The sequence below is a fragment of the Sorghum bicolor genome, chromosome 8, assembly GCF_000003195.3.
Source record: "Sorghum bicolor cultivar BTx623 chromosome 8, Sorghum_bicolor_NCBIv3, whole genome shotgun sequence".
NCBI classification, from domain to species: Eukaryota; Viridiplantae; Streptophyta; class Magnoliopsida; order Poales; family Poaceae; genus Sorghum; species Sorghum bicolor.
The window spans coordinates 2685844-2708813 of record NC_012877.2 but is presented as its reverse complement, the minus strand read 5'-3'; the positions used below and the strand labels follow the sequence as shown (position 1 = coordinate 2708813).

General features: G+C 43.3%; 1 protein-coding gene across 1 annotated transcript; it reads left to right on the top strand.

The window, feature by feature from the left end:
* LOC8067180 (RING-H2 finger protein ATL74) lies at positions 9891-10947 on the top strand. Its single transcript, XM_002442727.2, has one exon. The coding sequence runs from the start codon at positions 9966-9968 to the stop codon at positions 10725-10727; it is 762 nt and encodes a 253-aa protein (XP_002442772.2). The 5' UTR covers positions 9891-9965; the 3' UTR covers positions 10728-10947.

Here is a 22970-nt window from a genome sequence, read left to right as displayed (position 1 = left end):
GTACCACGAGCACGATTTATGAAGAAGATTAAGCCCCTACCTACATGACTTTAACCAAGCAGATAGGGGTACGGGAGGCTACACATATATCATGTGAGGATACTTGATTGGGGAGACTAACACATATCTAATGGTGCTCCAACTGAAGAGCCACACACTTGATTGGGGAGCTCGCCTATAATACTTCCATTTACAAAAAGGTGGTGGTTGGTGCTCCATTAGATGGGATATATACCAGGCTTGAGGGTTGATCTCTTGTGGTTCTTAATTTTAGAGACGGGCAGGAAGTATACCAGGATGCATGTACTAGAGCATCTGTAGTGCTAAAAATCGAACCGTGAAATCAGAGAAAGCAAGAGTTTGACAGCTACAACGTATACATCGATCCGTGAGGTCTACATGTCATAGAGATCTCTCTCTCTCTCTCTCGGTCTCGTAGCGAGGTTGAAGAGTTCGCATTCATCCTTTCCTCTCTCTCTCTCTCTCTCTCTCTCTCTCTCTCTCTCTCTCCTCATGCCATGTACGGTATTCGATCATTATTTTACGTCCCTCGGTTCGACTCACCTATGGAGTTTGATTGCTGAACTGACACCGACGGTTCGGATAATCGGATGCTCTTTTGATGGAACGGATGCTCTAGTGTTTATAGTTCCTTTTGGACCTGCCCACAGTTTGATTTGAACAATAGTGGAGCTTCTCTTAACTAATAGAGAAGACTGTTGCAGGTTGGTTTGGGGTTAGGAGTGAGTACGTAGGGACTGAAGTTAAGGATCGGTTTTATCTAAACATGCATGTTCAACACGTTACACATTATTCAATCAAGGCTACACAAGAACGACACATTAACATTTTTAGTTGTGCTAGATATATAGGGGAGCCACACAAACCTCTAATAACTTACATATGAGCGATACACCACCACCATTTCTTACTTATTTCGGCGTCCATTAATAATTGTTAAAACATAGAGTACTTGGATTAGAAAATTTGTAAACAGTAGATGGCATGTCGATGGTGCGAAACCAGCCGTCGACTTTGTGGGGGAGGTCGTCTCGCGACGCGATGACTTCGCTCTCTTTCCTCATTTACTGTAGTGGACGGGGTGGGTCTTGCAAAATGGCCATCCGGAGACGACGGCCAGCACTCCCGTTGTACATGCCTTTAGGCGTTGTCCGCCTTCTCACTGAACAACAGATCAGCCGGCGTACGGCATGAAGTGGCACACTAGGGCGCCGCCAGGCCGGAGGTTGTTTGATCAGCGTCTCGAACGCCGGGTGAGCCACGGGCTCCAGTTGCTGGAGGTGTCGAGCTAGCAGACGGCCACCATGTCCACCACCGCCGAGCCGCTGCTCCCATGCATGCAGTGCCGGCCCGTCGAAGTATATAAGATCCTATACTTTTTAATTATAGTCCATTAGAATTTAGGATTAACAAGAAGATACAACGGTTCATTAGCAAAAGGAGTTTTTGGTCTCTTCTTTCTAGAAGGCGAGGAGCCGAGCCGTCAATGTTCGTGCCCCCCCACACACACATAGCGATCGCAACTTCTTCGTTTCGCACTTCGGCACTTGGTGAGACAACGAGACGTAGACATACAACATCGATCAGATCACCACACGATCCGCATCACTAGCGCCGATCACCAACGTTCTGACGTCCGAGTTGCAGAATCCAAACGACGACGTTCTAGACGACGGCGGTGATTAGCTGAGGCAAAGCCTTTTGCCCTTTTGTGATTTGTGAATCTTGGTTCTAAATTAATTTTATGTCTAAATTAAATAGGTTCTAGGTTTTTTTCTTGTTTAATTTCGTCTAGTACTTTGTACTCATATAGTTATGTTTTTCTTAGAAAATTAGTCTATGAGTCTGTCCGCTTGAACTTATATATTGAATCTATCAACTTTTCAGCAGTGAGACAAACAAAGTATAAAATTTTGTAGTCTACAGAGTTATTATGTCGAATTCACTAGAGCGCCCTCAAAATCTTAGGACCAACACTGCTCCCATGCTGCTGGAGATCTCGGAGAGTGAGCGGCGGCGTGCGCGCACGGCGTCCTTCAAGGAAGTGGCGCAGGCCTTGCGCTCGCCGGCGAGCGGCGGCGCCTGGCACGCGCTTATAGTCGTGCGCGAATTTGATTCTTGCGGCCTTCAAGGCCTCAGCGCGCGGGAGGATGGCCGGCTTGCACGTATCGCTTACACGATCAGGACGTCAGAGGGTCACCTAACACACGTCGAGGAGAGAAATATATATGAGTCGAGGGGGAGGGAGGGAGAGTCTAGCTACCGTGGGAGCACTGCTGCAGTACATGCAGGTACCTACTCACTCAATCTTAAATTATAAGTTATTTTAAAAATCTTATATAGTTAAAATGTCTTAAATTTGACTAATATTATAGAAAAAATACAAAGATTTATGGCACCAAATAGATATATTATGAAAAAAATAATTAATAAAGAATTTAATACTTTGGTGTGATAAATGTTATTATCTTATTCTATAAATTTGGTTAAACTTGAGATGCTTTGATAGCTCAAAGGTTCTTAAAATGACTTATAATTTAGAATGGAGGAAGTACCTTTCTAGGCGAGTTCCACGATGGTCGGTTCATGGACGTGCCTCAGAGGGCCTCTTCCCAGAACCTCGCCGCCAGAGTGATAGCGGTGGCAGTGGCAGAGCAGGCTGGGGCGATGATGGCGGCCACTATGATCAAGAAAGCGCTGCCATGTGCATAATGCGTGATGGGTTGTCGACCTCGGCGACTCGACATGGTGAGCAGAGCAAAGCAGAGCACAGGAGAAGCGAGCTCGAGCTCGTGCAAGGAGGAATGAAGAGGAAGTTGATGAGGATGCTAGATGGTTGCTATCTATTGCTGTCTTGCATGCATGCTCTGTGAAGAAGAAAGCCCCCATAGGTCCACAATATAGGCCCGTTTGGCATAGCTTCCACTAGTACATATAATTGCTTTAGGGACGCCACCCTTCAATTTATATCGGAGGAGATTTACATAGCACACCACTTGTATAGCGTTAGGAGGCACTATAACTTCGTGATCGCCTTTGAAGATTCATATGCAGAGGCAGTTCTATTAAAAAAACTTTTTTTGATTCACGTCCATTTTCAGAGGCAGTTTAGTTAAAAACACCGTCTCAGGACTGATGTAAATTATTATTATTTTGCTAAATACCTTTTCTTTTCAAACTGTTTTTTTTTCACTTCTCACAAAAGATTGAGGCTTTGTTTAGTTTTAAAAAAAATTCAAGATTTTCTATTACATCGAATCTTTGGACACATGCATGAAGCATTAAATATAGATAAAAAAATAATTAATTGTATAGTTGGTCTGTAATTTGTAAGACAAATCTTTTGAGCCTAGTTAGTCTATGGTTGGACAGTAATTATCAAATACAAACGAAAGTACTACAACAGCCAAATCCAAAAAAAATTTGCGAACTAAACAAGACCTAAAGTTGGGATGAAGAGCGGAGGAAGAAAGAGCTGCCCGTGAGGAGATAGGGAAGAAAATAAAAACAATTTATGCATTTTATTGTTTTTGATCTACCCAAAAAGCTGCTCTAAAATCTTAAAAATCAACCTCATTTGGGTAAGTTAAGCTATGATAAACAGGACTCGATGAGTAGCAAAATGCATGCTCAATAGGAACCTGCGGCGCAGCCGGGCTTAGTTTAATCTATGCGCACAGTGCCACAGTCCAAAATGGCATCACACCTTTTGCCACGCTAGCTGGCTCACCGTAGGCAGATCAATAATCTCCTCTCCCGTATAGAACGCACCAAGGCTCATTTGGAAGTGCTTTCGCATTGGGCAGTGGGCTTCTGTTGTTCTCTACCGCATTAGAAAAATGAACAGAGGCGAATAGGCGATCAAGTTTACAAAAATTGGCTTCCGCCTCCATTTGCACCACTCTGTTTGACTGAAGGAGCAGTTTTTTTCCTTTGGCTTAACGAGTAGTTCTACTGGTGAAGCTAAATCTATTTTTAGTTAAATGTTTGTCTAAACGGCTTCTCCTAATAATGGATAGCAAGAATGAAATAACTATAATATCTTTGTCTCTCTTCTTTTTTTTCTTCGTGCATTTATTTATCTCCCCTCTCTCTATTTCCCCATTATCCTTTTCTTCAACCAACTCTCGATGTCGGATCTCTCCTAGCTCCAACCTATCAAGGAGAGGTTGTTGCACGTCTTGGGATCTCCTCCTTGGCCTCCACCCCTCTTTCTCCTCTCTTCCCGAGAAAGAGATAGAGGTGTGTTGGTATGGGTATGTAAGACAGGGAGTGAGAGAGAACAAGTGCTTGTCATGTATACTGGAGTTGTGTGCTGGTGGTGTCAGTGTGCCACATGCCCTGGCAAATGGGCCCAAGGTGTGAGATAGGTGGACACCTTACAAAACTAAAGGTGTTGGTGTCCTTACGAAAGCATGACTTTGACTGAGTAACAAAGCATCTGTATGATTGTCTGACTGCTCAACCAGAGCATTTGTTAATGCACATAATTGCTAGTTTCAACCACACATAAGCTAATGTCCTTATGAAAGTTTACACTAAGATACCTATAGTCAAGTACACTCTAGCAAGGAGAAGAAAACCTGGTTGACACATAAATTCATGCACACAAATAGGAGCAAAGTATAGTGCTAAGTTAGGAAAAGAGAGTAATTTAAGAATGAAAGAAATGCAAAGAGAGAGAACACCGTGTTGTTTATTACCCTCTCATCCATGTTGGAGCACTGAAGAGTCACTAAGACCCAGTTTTCTTCCCTTGAGTGATCAAGACTTAGGTACCCACTTTATTGAGTACCCCTTCTCCACTCCGGATCGATGGCTCTCAAATGGAGAACACTGAAAGCATCTAGGCCCCTAATTCAAATTTGGTGATTAATGATGACACAATCTTTGTGATTAGCATGTGTTTTGCAGAGATATTACTTTAGTGATGTCACAATGATGATTGGTTGATGGCCAATCATGGTTTTCATGCCCCTTATTAATGCTATTCATTTTGGTTTTCAAAGGATGAGCGCAAAGATAAAGGATCAACTATAGTTCTAAGTGTCAATGGTGCTGAGGGACACTTAAAGTAGTGATAGGATCTTTGTTTTTCCTTTGGCTATACTATACAGGGGTATGAAAGACTAGCTTAACCTAGTTGAGTATAGTGAGTAGATATGGTACACAGTTGTGAAAACTAGTGTTGGTAGATCAGATGAAGCCCAAAGATGATTGATATCTAAACTAAACTCAAAGGTGTTTGATATGGAATATTTTGTGGGTTTCCTGTAGTCACTGGACCAGACATGTCTAGTAGTGCATGAGACTGCAAGGGTGTGGAGGTTGTCACAAGCTAGGCATAATGAATCTTGTTATGACCTATATGACCTTTTCAAGAGGAAGTATCTTATAAGGAAACATTTCTCATAGTTTGAGCTTTGCAATGGGTCACAAGTCTAGAAGGGATCTATGAGAAGTCTAGGCCATACTGAACCAAATCTATGTATAGAAATAAAATGTTTAGAGGTGTTATGAACAATAGGATGATCAAACTCTAGAGAAACAAAGGTCCAATGAGAATATGAGTTTTCATATGGATGCTCTTTCAATATAAGATGCAAACTATCTGAAGAAAAGAAGTGGACAGGTGATAGAAATTGTTGTCTATGTGGGGTACCAGAAACTAATGAACACATAATGTTCAAACTATTTGAATGTGCTTCAGAGAGGCTTTGGGTTCTGATAAATGCCTAACACATATTTAGGAAGTCTTTAATTGATTGCTTTGCATTCTCATAAGTATCATCTTTCTATTACAGAGTAGCCAAAATAAAATGTGCATATAGAATGTCTTTTTGGTGTCATTGAATGAAGCATTAGACAAGTTTTTTTGCTCTATTATAGAAATGGTGTGTACTTTTGAAGGGGACGATGCCAAGTTCATAGAAGACATGCTCATGAGAATGAAAACATGGCTATAGGACTTCTAGCGCCAAACTGAGAATTTAAAAGTTTTTGAACCATCAGTAGATAAGCCCCTTACCCATTTTTGTTTTTTAATAACCCAGCCTAGAAATTCATCCCTTTGGGAATCAAGGGAATTTAGAAGTTTAAGGACTCATTTGACTAGAAGCATAGGTTTATCTTGGCTTAGAGTTGTAGACTCCATCAGTTATCTTTGCTAGCTTACTGTTGTTAGCTCAGCTCTTTATGTTTTTAGTTGGGAGCTGCTTGTTTTCTCTCACTGGCAGTTTTGTCTTGCAAGTGTGGTTGGATTTAGTAGGATCTTTCTGGCTTGCGTAGTGGGAGTTATTGGGTAGTAGTTGGTGATTACCTGTAAGCTGGCATCCAACCCCTAGCAAACTTAATGTTTTGTGTTGCTCTATATAAAAGAAGAGTTTTCATTCGTAAAAAGATCTTATTAGCCATTGGTTTCTTTACAGTCAAGATTTTTCTGTCTACTAATTCAAATGGAGTAGCTATGTACAACAAAATGTATTGGGATCCCAAAAGTTGTGCAGCTAAACTTGTCTAACTTCAACTAAAAATAATAATGGTGGCCTACAATGTCTACTGAAGGCTAATAATAAAAAATATTTGTTTGACTAAAGTTAAGCTGGTACCTTACCAAACTTCCAACCAAGAGATGCAACCACCCCCATGTAGGCATTGATTTTGATGATGAGCACATTAAATGCTATTGAATAGCTTCGTTGATGTCCTCCTCCTTGATCGCCTATATAAGATGCCCCGGCACCCCTCAAAGCCCCACAACAAAAAAATTATCAAAGGGGTAAGGCACAAATCTTTCATCTTTCAATCTTCAGGTAATCAATTAACATATGATTTTCCATAGCCTTTTGTGTTAAAAGTATATTTGTGTTCTTTCTCTTGCATAGTTGCATGTCTTGTTTCACCAAACATGATATATATCTGATGGCAACTATCAATCTTGGTCTTGTTGTGTTTGCTCAGTGATGAGCTGGTGGAGGAACGATAACAATGGTGGATCCGATGGCAGTACTGCAAAGAGCACATTGTTGGATCTACAACTGCGCCTAGCACTACCCACAGGGAAGATAAAGGTTGATCGTGGCAATGATAGCGAATTTTCATCATCTAGCTCATGTGTATCATCAGAGATTTCATCGGAAGAAAGCTTGGTGTTGGTGCTTGGTGGCTGTAGATGGTGCCAGAGCTATTGCATGGTAAGCAAGAAGGAGTTCCCCACCTGCATCAAGTGCAAGCAGCCCTGTCTTATTGGCTTTAGCAATAATGAGAAACATGACTAGAGTATGTAAAGGGGAGTCTAGCATGCTAGAGGTCCTGCCCCCTAGGGATGCTCATGCGGATGGTTTTTTGGACGTTGTGCTTCATCTTGAAGCATGGTAGGAATTGGTATTGGACATGGTCTATTTGGTTCAATACTAGGATCACTTGTAGTGTTTAAGCTTAGTTTCCTATATGTTGTAATTTTTTTATGTTCTTGTATGGGGTGTGGACTTGGTGGTTCTTAATGTTGTGGTAATAATGATTGTGGTTGTCACATTGCTCTAATTAATGAGTTCTTTTAAAGATTTGCTTCAAATGTATTATTATGCATTTGAACAGATTATTGGGTTCCTCTACCTTTATTTGGTGATGTCAACCTATCAAACTAGTCCAGTGAACATTGGTGTTCGGTACACCTTTGAGCATCTTCAAAAGTGCTTTAGGCAGGAAAATTGGCACTGACACATTAGCATTTGGTGTTCAGCGAACACGGTGTAGTAAATAGCCTGCTCTAGGAATGGGTGTGTCCGGGCAAAGTGTAGTTGCACTCACTAGTCATGTCCAGAAGTGCAGAAGACTAGCACGCAACACCATTCTCTAGAGAGGGTTTCAAGTGGGACTTAGCGGCAACACCCACCGATGCTATCTGGTGTCTACCAGATGGGTGCACTAGGCATGCCATACTGTTAACGGCTAGTTCTGACAACTAGCCATTAGAGCCTCACCATACTCTTCAGTGTTGAGACCATGAATGCAGCAGACAAGTCTGGTACTCGCAGTTTGTATGAGTGGATGGGAAATGGCTCGTTCCTTGGCTTGGGGCTATAAATACCCCTGCATTTTGTGCATTGAGGTGGCTCTCTTAGCATTATGAAGTTTCACCTACACCCTTATGTGTCCTAGAGAGGCTTCGTCTATTGGAGTGATTTGGATTTGCTAATTCAAGATTAAGGAGTCCATGAATGCTTGGAGAGTAGCAAGTTTGCATGCATCCACTCTTCTCATTAGGCTTGGTTAAGTAGGAGTTTGTGCTTGTTACTCCTAGTGATCGGCATCACCTAGACACCTTGGTAGTGATTTTAAGCTAGGTGATCTCTCAATGGTGATTGTGGGAGGCCCAAGTGATGTTGTGAGCGGTTGATTGTTGGTGATTCACCAGGCCAGAGTGACGAAGAATCAACTATAGAGAGCACTTGGTCCTTGCATGGATCATAGGGGAGCTATACCCTTGCATGGGTGCTCCAACAAGGACTAGTGGGGACTGCCAACTCTCTGATACCTTGTGAAAACATTGACATGCCTATCCTTCTCTTTATGTTAAGCATTTACATTTGTGCAATGACATTCATGTCTTTACACCACTAGAATTGTTATGCTAGTGTAGGATTGGAGCTAGGTTACAAATAAACTCTTGTGTGTAGGACAGAAACACTATTAGGCACAAGAGGCAAACATGTTGTCAAACTATGAGGGAATAGAATGCAGCACGTCATGCATGCGTGTATATAGATGGAGAAATGAGCAACAGGGCTCAACATGGCCCGGGCCCATTTAGGCATGAGCCGAATAGGCATGGATGACTTAATGAGCAATGCAAGTGTCACGCCGCCTGACAGACTCAACATGGGGACGAAGCACGACACTAGGTGCGATTAGGCGTGCTGTGTTGGCCCATTAAGCCCACTGGATCGTGCTAACCCGTTAAATCCTAACATGTCTGATAGAATCAATTTAAAACATGCATAAGAATACAAAATCCTTTACATATTCATAGATCTATCATGAAATTCATGAGTATGCCACAAATCACAAATCAGAGAATGGACGAAGGGAGAGGTCGGCCTCCACCTTCGACGAAGCTAGCTAGAACACCGCGTCACCACCTCTAGGCGAGGTAGCCGCCATGCGAGCTGCATGTTTCCTGGATGGTGGCAGCTGAGGGAATGGAAAGGGGAAGAAACAATGAAATGGCTAGGATGGAGAGTAATTCTTATATGTCTAGGGTTTCTATTTGATGAGCTCTTATTGGTCTCTGCCAAATAAAACGGGACATGCTCATCCCGGCACTATGGGCCGTTGTTGCAACCCAATTAAGCACGGCACTACCCAGCAGGCCGTGCTGAATCAGGTCACGCCGTGCCATCCGTTAGGCCTGGCCCATCATTTGTACCTGCATAGATATATTGCTGGAAGTGCATCAAAAGATTAAGAGAGGAAGATGGTGTAATTGTATGACATTTGTACCTGCATACATATAATTAATATATTGCTGGAAGTGCATCAAAAGATTAAGAGAGGAAGATGGTGTAATTGTATGACAGTATGAGTAGTAGGAAAGTGTTTGCAACTGCTTCCCTGTTTTGTTGAGTGTTTTGGGGAAGAGGTGCCCTCTCTTTCAGCAGCACGAAGGGTCGATTCAATAAGCTTGTTGGGCAAGTAGTACAACCAACGACAGTATGCAGTGGTGTGCCTGCTGACCCCACTAGCTTAGTGTTGCTTACACGGAAGGCACAAAGCTCCTCCTAAATACGAGATAGAGATATGCAACGTACTCCAGAGACGCTTTCGATGTCATTTTCGCGGCTGCATGCGATGCCAAGGCAAAACGACGTGACACGCACACGGATGGACCCTGCTGCAAAAGAAGACAGACGACGCCTGCAACGTCAAAAAAGAAAAAAAAAAGAATGAAAACACCATCTCTGCTCCTGTTCCTCCTCACAAATACGATCCAATATGATCCGTGCAACCTCAGGTGCCGAGCCAGACCACACCGTGCATCACACAGAGGCGCGCGCGCCATCGTCGCCATGCGCGTGCTGAACGACGACAGCCGCGCCACCGTCGTCGTCGCCGAGGCATCGTCGTCGTCGGCGCCGCCGCTGCTCATCACGCCAGCGGCGGCCGCGGCGGCGGCGGCCGGAGCAGCAGCTGGGACTGGGAGCGACGCTGCAGGCTTCGACTCCGACATGGTCATCATCCTCGCCGCGCTGCTCTGCGTCCTCGTCTGCGCGCTCGGCCTCAACTCCCTCATCCATTACTGCCTCGTGCTCGACTTCGGCCGCGCCGCCCTCGCCGTGGCTCCACCTGCCGCCGCCGCTACGGCTGCCGGTGATGCAGCCACTGGTAGTGGTACCGGGCTGAAGAAGAGGGAGCTGAGGAGGATACCCGTGGTGGTGTACGAGGCCAAGCCCGGCGCGTCGGCGACCGACGACTGTGTCATCTGCCTCGGCGAGTTCGACGACGGCGAGAAGGTGCGCGTGCTCCCGGGGTGCCACCATGGCTTCCACGTGCAGTGCATCGATATGTGGCTGGCCGCGCACCCGTCTTGCCCGACGTGCCGGAACTCGCTCCTGATCCAGCAGCAGGGCGGTCAGGCCGGCGACGGCGACGGCGACGGCGACGGCGACGGCGAGGCGACGGCAACGGCGGCAGGGGAAGAGACATAATAGTGCCGCGCGCAAGGGTCGTTGATGGTTTTGCAGTTTCTTGTATTTTCATAGGGGCTACAGTGCAAAACCCGTCACTTTGTTCTAGACGGAAAAAGTCCTTTACATATGCTAAGTTTAGTCTATGTCAAAATAACCTCTGAACTAACATTTTGGTTTAATTTACTCCCTCCAACTATTTCAATTTGTCCAATTTACACCTTCAAAAGATTTTTTTTCATTTTTGTTTCTCTATATGTACAAATTGTGTTTTCATCATGGAAAAAAATAGACCGCTATTTTTGCCGCTATAGCCCGAAATAGCTTGAAAAAAATTATGCCGCTATTTGCGTTCATGCACAATTTTGCCGCTAAAGTACGCTAATTACGGTTTATAAAACGCTAAGCACCTTGGCATTAGCTCGCTATTTAAAACATGGGTTTTCATTTATTTTTTTTTGTGAAGGTTTTCATTTAAAATTTTGTGAGGTGATAGAGGACATCATATTTTGTGTTATAAAAATACATTATGATTTTTTCATCATTGTGTTTTTTCTATGACATTGTATATCTATTGTTAATTTATTACTAAATTTCCTAAGCTATCAAAATAGTGGTAAAAATCAAGATACATTTTTCTACAGTAACTTATAATGTCCTCTATCACCTCATAGAATTTTGTATTGAAACTCACTTATACATGGAGAAACAAAAATAATGAATCAGATGTTAGTTTAGGAGGTTATGTGGATATACGTCAAATTAACTTGGAGGGAGTAGTTTGGACTTTTTCCTTCCTAAAATGTTTTTTGCTATGTTATTTCAAGTGTTGTACACATGTAAGATATAGGATCGACATTTTTTGTGAACAGCAAGGAGCTGGGCGTGCAATGTGCCAACGTCTTTGTCACTTCGATTAGTTATTTGTTTGTTTCCTTGACTTTGCAGATTTCTTCCCCTTACCTATATGATGGCCATTCCTCGGCACAGAATTCTACATTAGAGCCAGTTCGGTTAAGCGTTCCCGGCCTGGAACGGCCCGGAACAATTCCAGCCCAATACAATTTATCGAATGGTTCCAGACCCAGAACCAGGCTATTTCGGGCTGCAAACAAACGGGCGCTTAATCGATATCCCTTCTCTTGCCAGGATCAGCATGGGCTAGTAGTTTTGATTCTTTAACTTAGTTCCACCTCTTTCCCTATACCAGTAGACCCTAGTTTAGAAATTGAAATTGTCTAAGTTAGCAAGATATTCTAAATAGTTTTGCTACGTCAATCTCCCCCTCCCCCCACCCCCACCCCACACACTGCACACACACACACCACCACCACCAAAAAAAAGGTCCATCATAAACCTGATTTTCATGAGCGTGTTATTAGAAGAAAAATTCAGGTGGTTTAGAGGAGTTCCACGTTCAGATTAAAGATGTATAAATCGGATAACATATTCCTTTCTCATATATCCAAATTTTGTTAACACCAACTCTGCTATAAAACTATGCCAAAATAATCAACATAACTCTCTCTATAGTACAAGTTGAGCGTAAATTCTAGTATAAATTGAATGTAATTAAAATTGAGCTGCGGGAGACAAGACTTTCACCTGGCCCAAGGCGATAAAAAAACACAAAAAGGACCAACTCTCTCCTCACGGCCTTGAGCCACTGCTCTACTGCTAGCTCAACAAGAAGTTTTGCCAACTCGCTGCTGCATGACACCACCTGCCTATTCATAAGCACTACTGTCACACCCATATTTTAAGAACAAAATAGGATGCATAAAAGACTCATATGTGCCCCAGGAATAGTCGCACACATAAGTAGACAAATCTCAAATGTACCATTGCAGTGTTTATTACATAGCGAATTATATATTGAATCACATAGTCTCATACAAAAATGATAGCATAAAGTAAACAACGCTCTCGACGGAAGCTCCACACAGGGACACTGTTGACTGGTTGACTCCAAACCTAGTACTCATAACGATAATCTTCATTCCAGTCATCTTCATTATCATATCCTGAGGTGTTGGGAAATTGCAAGAGTGAGCACATATCGTACTCGACAAGTATAACCAGGGGTTCATGAGGCTCAAATAGCTGACATTGATTTGACTGCATTTAGCTTTTAATAGTGGATAGCATGTTCATAATTAAATAGCAATTGTCAAGGAAACATATATAATCCATTAATCCCATGATCAAATGTAAGCATAATTAACTCATAGCATAAACGATAATCGAATGAACATAACAACATAACAAGCTCATCATCTTAATGTAGATGTCCCCAAGGCCGCTCCTGACCGTGAGCTCGGCTAGTATACCAGTTTTACACTCTGCAGAGGTTGTACATCTTTACCCATGAGTCATGATTTACCCTTTCGCCCGAGGTAGCTAATCTCTTAACCCCCTTCCTAGGGAGGTCGGCAGGGATCACTATGAAGCCTTTCAAAAGTTCGTCTAACAAGTTAGGGCCGCAAGGTTTCCTTTGCGCGCAGATATAGAGCCCCCCTTCCGATGGCACAATGACTCGCAGCCTATACTCATACAGACAGAGGCCACACTATACCCAAAACGGTTCAGCCCCTCCGCCCTTTCGGGTAACCTCTAACAAGCTAGAAAAGTGCTTCATACTGAGCTAAAGCCAGAGCCATAATAGCCCTCATGGTTGCACTGTTATCCCGGGTGATCACGTACAGACAAGATCTCATACAGTTATATGTCATTCTTTTATGTTCATTGCATAGCTATTAATCATCTTACAAGATCATGGATTATATCAAGCACTAGCACATCTACACCAAATGCATATCAAGTAGGTAGCAAGGAATACAGGTAACAATCATCTATGATTTTGCTAAGGTCGACAAGGTGATAGCATGCATATGATATATATGTATTTATAAGTGAATAGGTAACAAGGATGATCCCAAGTTATACTTGCCTTGACCAAAGCTCTCCTGAGCCCGCTGGTCTTCAAAAGCTTGGTCTTGATCACCAACGTACAGCTCACCGTCTATTCCCAAACATCAATCAACAACACGCAATCCAATGGAGACAATCATACACAAAGCAAACAAGGTATAATTAGAACATTACACCAAACAGTGGTAAAACAAATATAAAAGTTTATCAAAATATTCTACGCAGTGCTACGATCACACAAACGTAAAGTTCACGAAAATCGGAATTAAAACGAGTAAGATATGAATTTTCTAAGATTTCCTATAGAGAAATAATTAATTAAATGCTACTGCAGAAATAAAAGTTTCAAAACAGTGGAATATTACTTCTAACATGTAGAGATCGTAAATACGAATCCAACGGAATTTGAATGAACAAAAACGGAGTTATAATGAATATTTTATGAGCAAAACAAAATCAGTGGCAATCTTGTAAATAGCAGAAAACGTATTTTTCTTTTAAACCGACAAAAATACGCTTTTAAGTTGAGAAAACGTATTCAGTGGAATACGCCAAGGACCGCGGGTTGATAAGGGAAAACCCCAGGGGCTCTTTAGCAATTCTCGCAGCGAAAGGGTATCTTCTAATCTCGACCGTCCGTGAACGATCCGACGGCCGAGATTACTCCAGAGGTCCCCAGGCGGCGGGCCGGCCGGCTCTCTGGCCTCCGGCGCGGTGGCGCCATGGCCGGGGAGGCCGAGCTCGTCGGAGCTCGCTGCCTGGCCGATTCCGAGCGCCGCTGCTTGAAGGAAAAGCACCGGGAGACGGAGAAACTCACCGCGAACACGTCTGGGGTCGTTGCTCGGGACGAGGAGCAAGGGAGAGGTGTGGCCACGCGCGGCGGCGGAAATTTTTCCGACGAGATCCGGAACACACGGTTTAGGGCTTGGTTTCACTAAATAGATGCAAAGGAGAGTTCGCTGCGGTGCTTGGGGGTCTTATAGGGCGCAAAGGAGCAAGAAATCCCGGAATCTTTGGGATTTGGGAGTTGGCTCGGGATCGGTTGCTTCCAACCTATTCCTACCCGGCCACGGCAGGATGTAGGGGAAGGAGTGGGCACTGCCATGCGGGCCCCGGTTGTCAGCGGTGCAAAGAGAGAAAAGAGGGGAGGGACGCGGGCCGCGGGGTTGCTGGGCCTCGGGAGGTTTCCTGGGCCGCGCGCAGTTGGGCCGGGGAGTTGGGCCTCGGCTTGGATTCCAGGAGCTTTCTCTTCCTTTTTTTTTCTTTTCTGTTTCTTTTTCCAAATCCTTTCCAAATAGAATTTTGAACGCACAAATTATTTCTAACCAACAGAAATCAACACAAAGGAAAATATGTCTCAGCATGAATGCACAAAATCATGTTACTAAGCTTATGATAATTTTTAATTTCCACAAAAATTGTTTATTTGCTACATTAAATGCTCACTAAAATTCTTAAATAATTCAAATTAAATCCTATTAATTGAAATTCAAATTTTGGGTGTTACAAACTCTACCCCCCTTAAAAGAATCTCGTCCTCGAGATTGAGCAGTGCATAAACAACCACTGTGGATACGATTCTCTCCAATCCTCTTCTCTTTCCCAAGTTGTTTCTCCTTGTGAATGCCAATCCCATTGCACTAGCAGATTCAATGTCTCTAGTCAAGTAACATACCTGATAACTTATCTGAAAATTTATTCCCTACCCAGTCCTGAAGATCAACACCATCATCCAGCTGATTCACTGTGGCTGTGGGTGGAGCCTGCACTGCTACATCCACACTGATTCTCTCTCCCTTGGGTGTTGTCACGACTACTACTTTTTCTTTGCACTTAATTTCCGTAGCATATTTCTTCATCCAATCCAAACCCAATATCACATCTATGCCTGAGGTTCTCATAACCATGGGACTAACCGGGAAATCTACCCCCCTTAAAGAAAGACTTGCTGAGGGGCAACAATATGAAACTGGTATAGTCCCTCCCGGTGAGTTTACTAGCATATGGGTTTTCATGGCAACTAGTGGTATGCTATGAACTCTAACAAATGCTTGTGATATGAATGTATGCGAAGCTCCAGAATCAAATAAAACTGTAGCGGGAATAGAGTTGATACTGAACGTACCCATCATAATCTCCGGTCCCTCTTGTACTGTCTCTGCAGCCACATGGTTCACCTTTGCTCCATGAGAATTAGACTTTTGATTGTTGTTCCGCTGGTTGAATCTCTCCGGGCAATCATATGACATATGACCTTCTTTCCCACAGCGAAAACACCTAGTAGGGGTATTGGGAGCACTTCTCTTCATAGAGGTGGCATTTGAATCTCCGGAGCGGGAAGTCTGCTGTCCACTCTGTTGATGATTAGAATTACGCTGAGATTGTTGGTTGCGATCCCATTGACTAACCGGTCCCTGGTCCCTCTGTTGATTGCTTTGCTGAGAATTGAAACGTTGGCGGTTGTTGCCTCCAGAACCTTGGGCTAACATTCTTCTCTTCTTATCTTGACCTTTACGCATGTTATCCAACACAATAGCACGGTTCACCAGAGCCTGGAATGTAGGGTAGGTATTTCCAGCCAGTTGCAATCTGAGTTCATAGTAAAGACCTTTCATGAAGAGACGTTGTTTGTCAGCATCTTCTCTGACTTCGTTTGGAGCATAGCGAGCCAACTGCTCAAACATGTCATGATACTCAGCCACAGACATAGAATCCATCCTAAGAGATCTGAATTCTTCCTGCTTGAGCTCCATCATTCCTTCATTGATGTGTCGTGCTCGGAAGTCTCTGCAAAATTCTAACCAAGTGACAGGAGGAGCATTGTTGGGACGAGCAGCTTGATAGGACTCCCACCAGGTCTGAGCTGCTCCCTGAAGTTGTCCAGAAGCATACAACACCTTCTCTAAGTCATTGCACTGTGCTATGTTTAGTTGCCTCTCCACAGCACGTAACCAATCATCCGCCTCCATGGGATCCGCTGAGTGTGTAAATACCGGAGGTCTTCCCTTCATGAATTCCCCCCGCTTATCTCTCACATGAACAGGTGGTGGTGTTGGTGGAGGTTGTTGTTGTAGGTGTTGCATGAAGACGTGCATCATCTGATTCTGAGTTTGCATAAGTTCCTCCACAGTAATTGGGGCATTGTCACCATTGCCACGGCCTCTACCTCTGCCTCTTCCCCTTGCTGCCATCTGCATTCCAAGGTATATAAACACATCTTAGTAACGTCCAACATGACAATTACAAGAGTTAACGGAATCTGAAATTTTCTGGGTAACATCCAACATCAGCAGATCAGAACATCAGTCATATCTCGAGTTCCAGAATTCAAAAGGATACATGCTGTACACCGTTGGAAAGATAAAGAAATTGTCTACAACTTTCATTTAGATCATATTACCAGATTCCAACGTGAGATTAACCAAAAACTGGGTACAACCGAAACTGTTCCAGAATTCCAGACTGCGCAGAAACCTCAACTTGAAACAGTCATAACTCTCAGCTCATAATCGATGATATGGTCATTCTTGCGGCATTGGAAAGATATGGAAGTCTACTTGTTCCCAGAAAAATTTGATAGACATTGCATGAACAGATTTGAGATGCACCAGATTCATTGCAGACTGCTCCATAAAACAGCAAAGGACAGAAACAGAATTTTAACCAACCCCAACTATTTAGTTCATTAATCCTTATGCCTTAATCCTATAAACTAAATGAAATTGTAGAGGAAATCCACAAGATCATTGCACTCATTACAAAGATCCAAATCAAGCATAAGCATAATAACAAACCAATCCAAGCATCAAAGGTTCACATTTCAAGCATTAACTCAACTTGCGGTACTATCGTTCTCTTCCTATTAAGGGCAAAGATTCCTAAAATTCTCTTTCAACTATGTAAGCAGGTGGTAAGAGAAGGTTCTAAAAGCATCTTCAAAGCAAGGAGTGGGGATGAGAACAAGTCTTTAAGATAAGCAACAAGGTGAAGATGAATAGGATATAGTGTAGAAGAAAATATCAAGGTTTATAGAACAAGAATTTTATAGCAATTTCAAAACCTTATGACGGCCAATTTCTAACTAGGCTTGCGTCCGACAGTCAACAAAGCTTTGATACCAATTTGTCACACCCATATTTTAAGAACAAAATAGGATGCATAAAAGACTCATATGTGCCCCAGGAATAGTCGCACACATAAGTAGACAAATCTCAAATGTACCATTGCAGTGTTTATTACATAGCGAATTATATATTGAATCACATAGTCTCATACAAAAATGATAGCATAAAGTAAACAACGCTCTCGACGGAAGCTCCACACAGGGACACTGTTGACTGGTTGACTCCAAACCTAGTACTCATAACGATAATCTTCATTCCAGTCATCTTCATTATCATATCCTGAGGTGTTGGGAAATTGCAAGAGTGAGCACATATCGTACTCGACAAGTATAACCAGGGGTTCATGAGGCTCAAATAGCTGACATTGATTTGACTGCATTTAGCTTTTAATAGTGGATAGCATGTTCATAATTAAATAGCAATTGTCAAGGAAACATATATAATCCATTAATCCCATGATCAAATGTAAGCATAATTAACTCATAGCATAAACGATAATCGAATGAACATAACAACATAACAAGCTCATCATCTTAATGTAGATGTCCCCAAGGCCGCTCCTGACCGTGAGCTCGGCTAGTATACCAGTTTTACACTCTGCAGAGGTTGTACATCTTTACCCATGAGTCATGATTTACCCTTTCGCCCGAGGTAGCTAATCTCTTAACCCCCTTCCTAGGGAGGTCGGCAGGGATCACTATGAAGCCTTTCAAAAGTTCGTCTAACAAGTTAGGGCCGCAAGGTTTCCTTTGCGCGCAGATATAGAGCCCCCCTTCCGATGGCACAATGACTCGCAGCCTATACTCATACAGACAGAGGCCACACTATACCCAAAACGGTTCAGCCCCTCCGCCCTTTCGGGTAACCTCTAACAAGCTAGAAAAGTGCTTCATACTGAGCTAAAGCCAGAGCCATAATAGCCCTCATGGTTGCACTGTTATCCCGGGTGATCACGTACAGACAAGATCTCATACAGTTATATGTCATTCTTTTATGTTCATTGCATAGCTATTAATCATCTTACAAGATCATGGATTATATCAAGCACTAGCACATCTACACCAAATGCATATCAAGTAGGTAGCAAGGAATACAGGTAACAATCATCTATGATTTTGCTAAGGTCGACAAGGTGATAGCATGCATATGATATATATGTATTTATAAGTGAATAGGTAACAAGGATGATCCCAAGTTATACTTGCCTTGACCAAAGCTCTCCTGAGCCCGCTGGTCTTCAAAAGCTTGGTCTTGATCACCAACGTACAGCTCACCGTCTATTCCCAAACATCAATCAACAACACGCAATCCAATGGAGACAATCATACACAAAGCAAACAAGGTATAATTAGAACATTACACCAAACAGTGGTAAAACAAATATAAAAGTTTATCAAAATATTCTACGCAGTGCTACGATCACACAAACGTAAAGTTCACGAAAATCGGAATTAAAACGAGTAAGATATGAATTTTCTAAGATTTCCTATAGAGAAATAATTAATTAAATGCTACTGCAGAAATAAAAGTTTCAAAACAGTGGAATATTACTTCTAACATGTAGAGATCGTAAATACGAATCCAACGGAATTTGAATGAACAAAAACGGAGTTATAATGAATATTTTATGAGCAAAACAAAATCAGTGGCAATCTTGTAAATAGCATAAAACGTATTTTTCTTTTAAACCGACAAAAATACGCTTTTAAGTTGAGAAAACGTATTCAGTGGAATACGCCAAGGACCGCGGGTTGATAAGGGAAAACCCCAGGGGCTCTTTAGCAATTCTCGCAGCGAAAGGGTATCTTCTAATCTCGACCGTCCGTGAACGATCCGACGGCCGAGATTACTCCAGAGGTCCCCAGGCGGCGGGCCGGCCGGCTCTCTGGCCTCCGGCGCGGTGGCGCCATGGCCGGGGAGGCCGAGCTCGTCGGAGCTCGCTGCCTGGCCGATTCCGAGCGCCACTGCTTGAAGGAAAAGCACCGGGAGACGGAGAAACTCACCGCGAACACGTCTGGGGTCGTTGCTCGGGACGAGGAGCAAGGGAGAGGTGTGGCCACGCGCGGCGGCGGAAATTTTTCCGACGAGATCCGGAACACACGGTTTAGGGCTTGGTTTCACTAAATAGATGCAAAGGAGAGTTCGCTGCGGTGCTTGGGGGTCTTATAGGGCGCAAAGGAGCAAGAAATCCCGGAATCTTTGGGATTTGGGAGTTGGCTCGGGATCGGTTGCTTCCAACCTATTCCTACCCGGCCACGGCAGGATGTAGGGGAAGGAGTGGGCACTGCCATGCGGGCCCCGGTTGTCAGCGGTGCAAAGAGAGAAAAGAGGGGAGGGACGCGGGCCGCGGGGTTGCTGGGCCTCGGGAGGTTTCCTGGGCCGCGCGCAGTTGGGCCGGGGAGTTGGGCCTCGGCTTGGATTCCAGGAGCTTTCTCTTCCTTTTTTTTTTCTTTTCTGTTTCTTTTTCCAAATCCTTTCCAAATAGAATTTTGAACGCACAAATTATTTCTAACCAACAGAAATCAACACAAAGGAAAATATGTCTCAGCATGAATGCACAAAATCATGTTACTAAGCTTATGATAATTTTTAATTTCCACAAAAATTGTTTATTTGCTACATTAAATGCTCACTAAAATTCTTAAATAATTCAAATTAAATCCTATTAATTGAAATTCAAATTTTGGGTGTTACAACTACCCCGACTTAAATTGCCAGTCCTCAACCTCTCACTCATCGAGCAAGTAGCGATTGCTTGTAACCAGATCGGAGGCAACAAGGTGATGCAGATGCCAATTGTGGTATATAGGCCCGGGTTTGTTGTCACGCTGAGTGACCCGCCCATTCCAAGTTGTGTAGTGGGTTGTGGGTGCTTTGACGAAAGCCTTTACTTCTTAGGTGATGGAGCAAGAGATGATGATGGTGATGATCACAAGATGATCAAGTGCTCAACTTGAAAAAGAAGAATGAGAAAAGGCAGCAGCACAGTAGGCCAGCCTTGGAGCAACGTGAGGACACCGGGCGTGGGTGGAGAAGGAGTGCCGGAGGTAGTAAGATACCACACATGGTAGTTTTTATAAAATTTTATCCTATTCAACATCCTTTAAAAGGATATGGACCTCCAGTGCACAACTAAACAAGTTTAGAGAGGCAAATTTTGAGTTTGCAAGTTTATGGACCTAAGTGGCATAGGTGCACAAGTTAAAGGGCCTCCAGTGTATTTAACTATTTCTAAATTATGTATCATGAAATATCCTAGTTGAGCGGTTTTCCCACCAACTTGACACTCTAAAGTATTGATTAATTTAATAATTATATAATTGATGAGTAATACGACTGAGTTGTCTTCCGTCTTCTCCGTATTCGAAAGCTAATACTATATACAAGTGTAGTTCTGTTGTAATCCACAGTTCATTTATTCAGGGATCAGTTTGCAACAAAACAATGTGTCAACAATGAACATTTTAATTGATTTCCACCGGTATCCATATTTCTGTATAGCTAGATCTTGGAGCTGATTAACTTCGCAATTAGCTCGGGATTTCCCTACCAAGATTTTTGCCTGCCATATCGTGAAGCACTTCTTCATGGTTCATAATTATTTGAGGTTTAGAGAGCAAGCATGCATTTGGGTTTCATCCGTATTTGGGACACAACTACCTGCCGTGCTCGTATATATAGGCCACTTTCTTCCAACCTTGACCCATATTCCACTCTTAATGGATGTGAGCTCCTCAGCTCATCTAGCTGATGTCCTTCCTTTCTCCTCAGATGCTTTCACTTTTCACTTCTCAGGCAACACTAACGAAAATTCTTTAGAAAGCACACTCATCAACACACAAGCCAACAAAGGCCCGCGGTGATAAAATCATAGAAAAGGCCCACTCTCCTTCAGCCACAGCCCAGAGCAAACTCAACAACAAGCTTTCCCAAATTGGCATCTGGTATGCATGACACTATTTATTATTGTTTAGTACCACACTGCATGTTCACAAACATAACCCAACCTTAAATAGGCAGTCCTCAACCCCTCACTCGCCGAGCAAGTAGCGATTGCTTGTAACCCGAGCGGAGGCAATAAGGTGGTGTGGATGCCAAGTGTTGCGGATGGGCCTGGGTCTAGTGGCACAATTTGTGGCCTGCCCGTTCCACCTAAAGTGGTGGGTATTGCGGCTGCGAATACCACTCGCTTCCAACGGTGGAAGGATAACGGGTCACTGCACTCTAGGCCCACTTAGGACCCATCTGTCCTCTTTGGAAGACCATCATTCTTTTTGCCTTTTTCTTTATTATATCTAGTTTTGGGCCTACGTAGCCAAGTCTCACCAAAAAAAGTCTCAGTCCACCTGGTTAACCTTCCATTGCAAAAAACATATTTGGTTGTATATTTAGGTCTTCTTTGGAAGGGCTCCTCTGGAAGAGCTAGAGCCACTTAAGAGGAGGCACAATTTATGGTTCCTCCAAAACAGCATTTTGCTCCTCCTTTTTCCAATAAAAAATGGCTCCAACCATTGTAAAAGGTCTCATTACCCTTCTACACTAAATCAAAGAAAAAAAAGTTTTTTAGCGGAGGCGATTGAAAGCGATTCCAACCATTGTAAAAGGTCTCATTATAGTATCATCTAATCGTTTTACTAATGTAGTAAGATAGACAGATAGTTACTTAAGAGGAAGAGAGAGTAAGAATCACAGAAACTACCATATCTCCACGAGAATCAAGATATAAAGGAATATAATTGGTAGCGAATGAAGAGAAAATGTATGTGATTGGATTTTTTTTTTTTTTGAGTGCGGCCCTTTGAAGCCCGATACCTCGTACCCTCGTGGCAATCGCTTCGATTTCGATCGATCCCATGCCAATACACGCATGATCAAACACAAATATATCAACAAACAGATCGATGGATGGATGGATGGATGCCAAGCACGATTACACACGACATCTCGTTCCTCCTTCCTCACAACCACACTATACAATCAATCATCCGTGCAACAACCACCTCAGGTACGGTGCACTGCAGACTGCAGAGCGATTTTGAGCTTGATCTCGTCGGCATGCGCATGCTCATCGACGACAGCCTCGCCGGCGGCGTCGACCAAGGATCGTCCGCCGCACCGGACACGGCGCCGCCGCTGCTGGAGCTGGACACGGCATTGTCGTCGGGGTTGACCGTGGCGGCGAGCCAGGGCCAGCTGACGCCCGATAACG

Coding starts and splice junctions, on each gene's coding strand:
- LOC8067180 (XM_002442727.2), top strand. CDS start 9,966: ATGAAAACACCATCTCTGCTCCTGTTCCTCCTCACAAATACGATCCAA.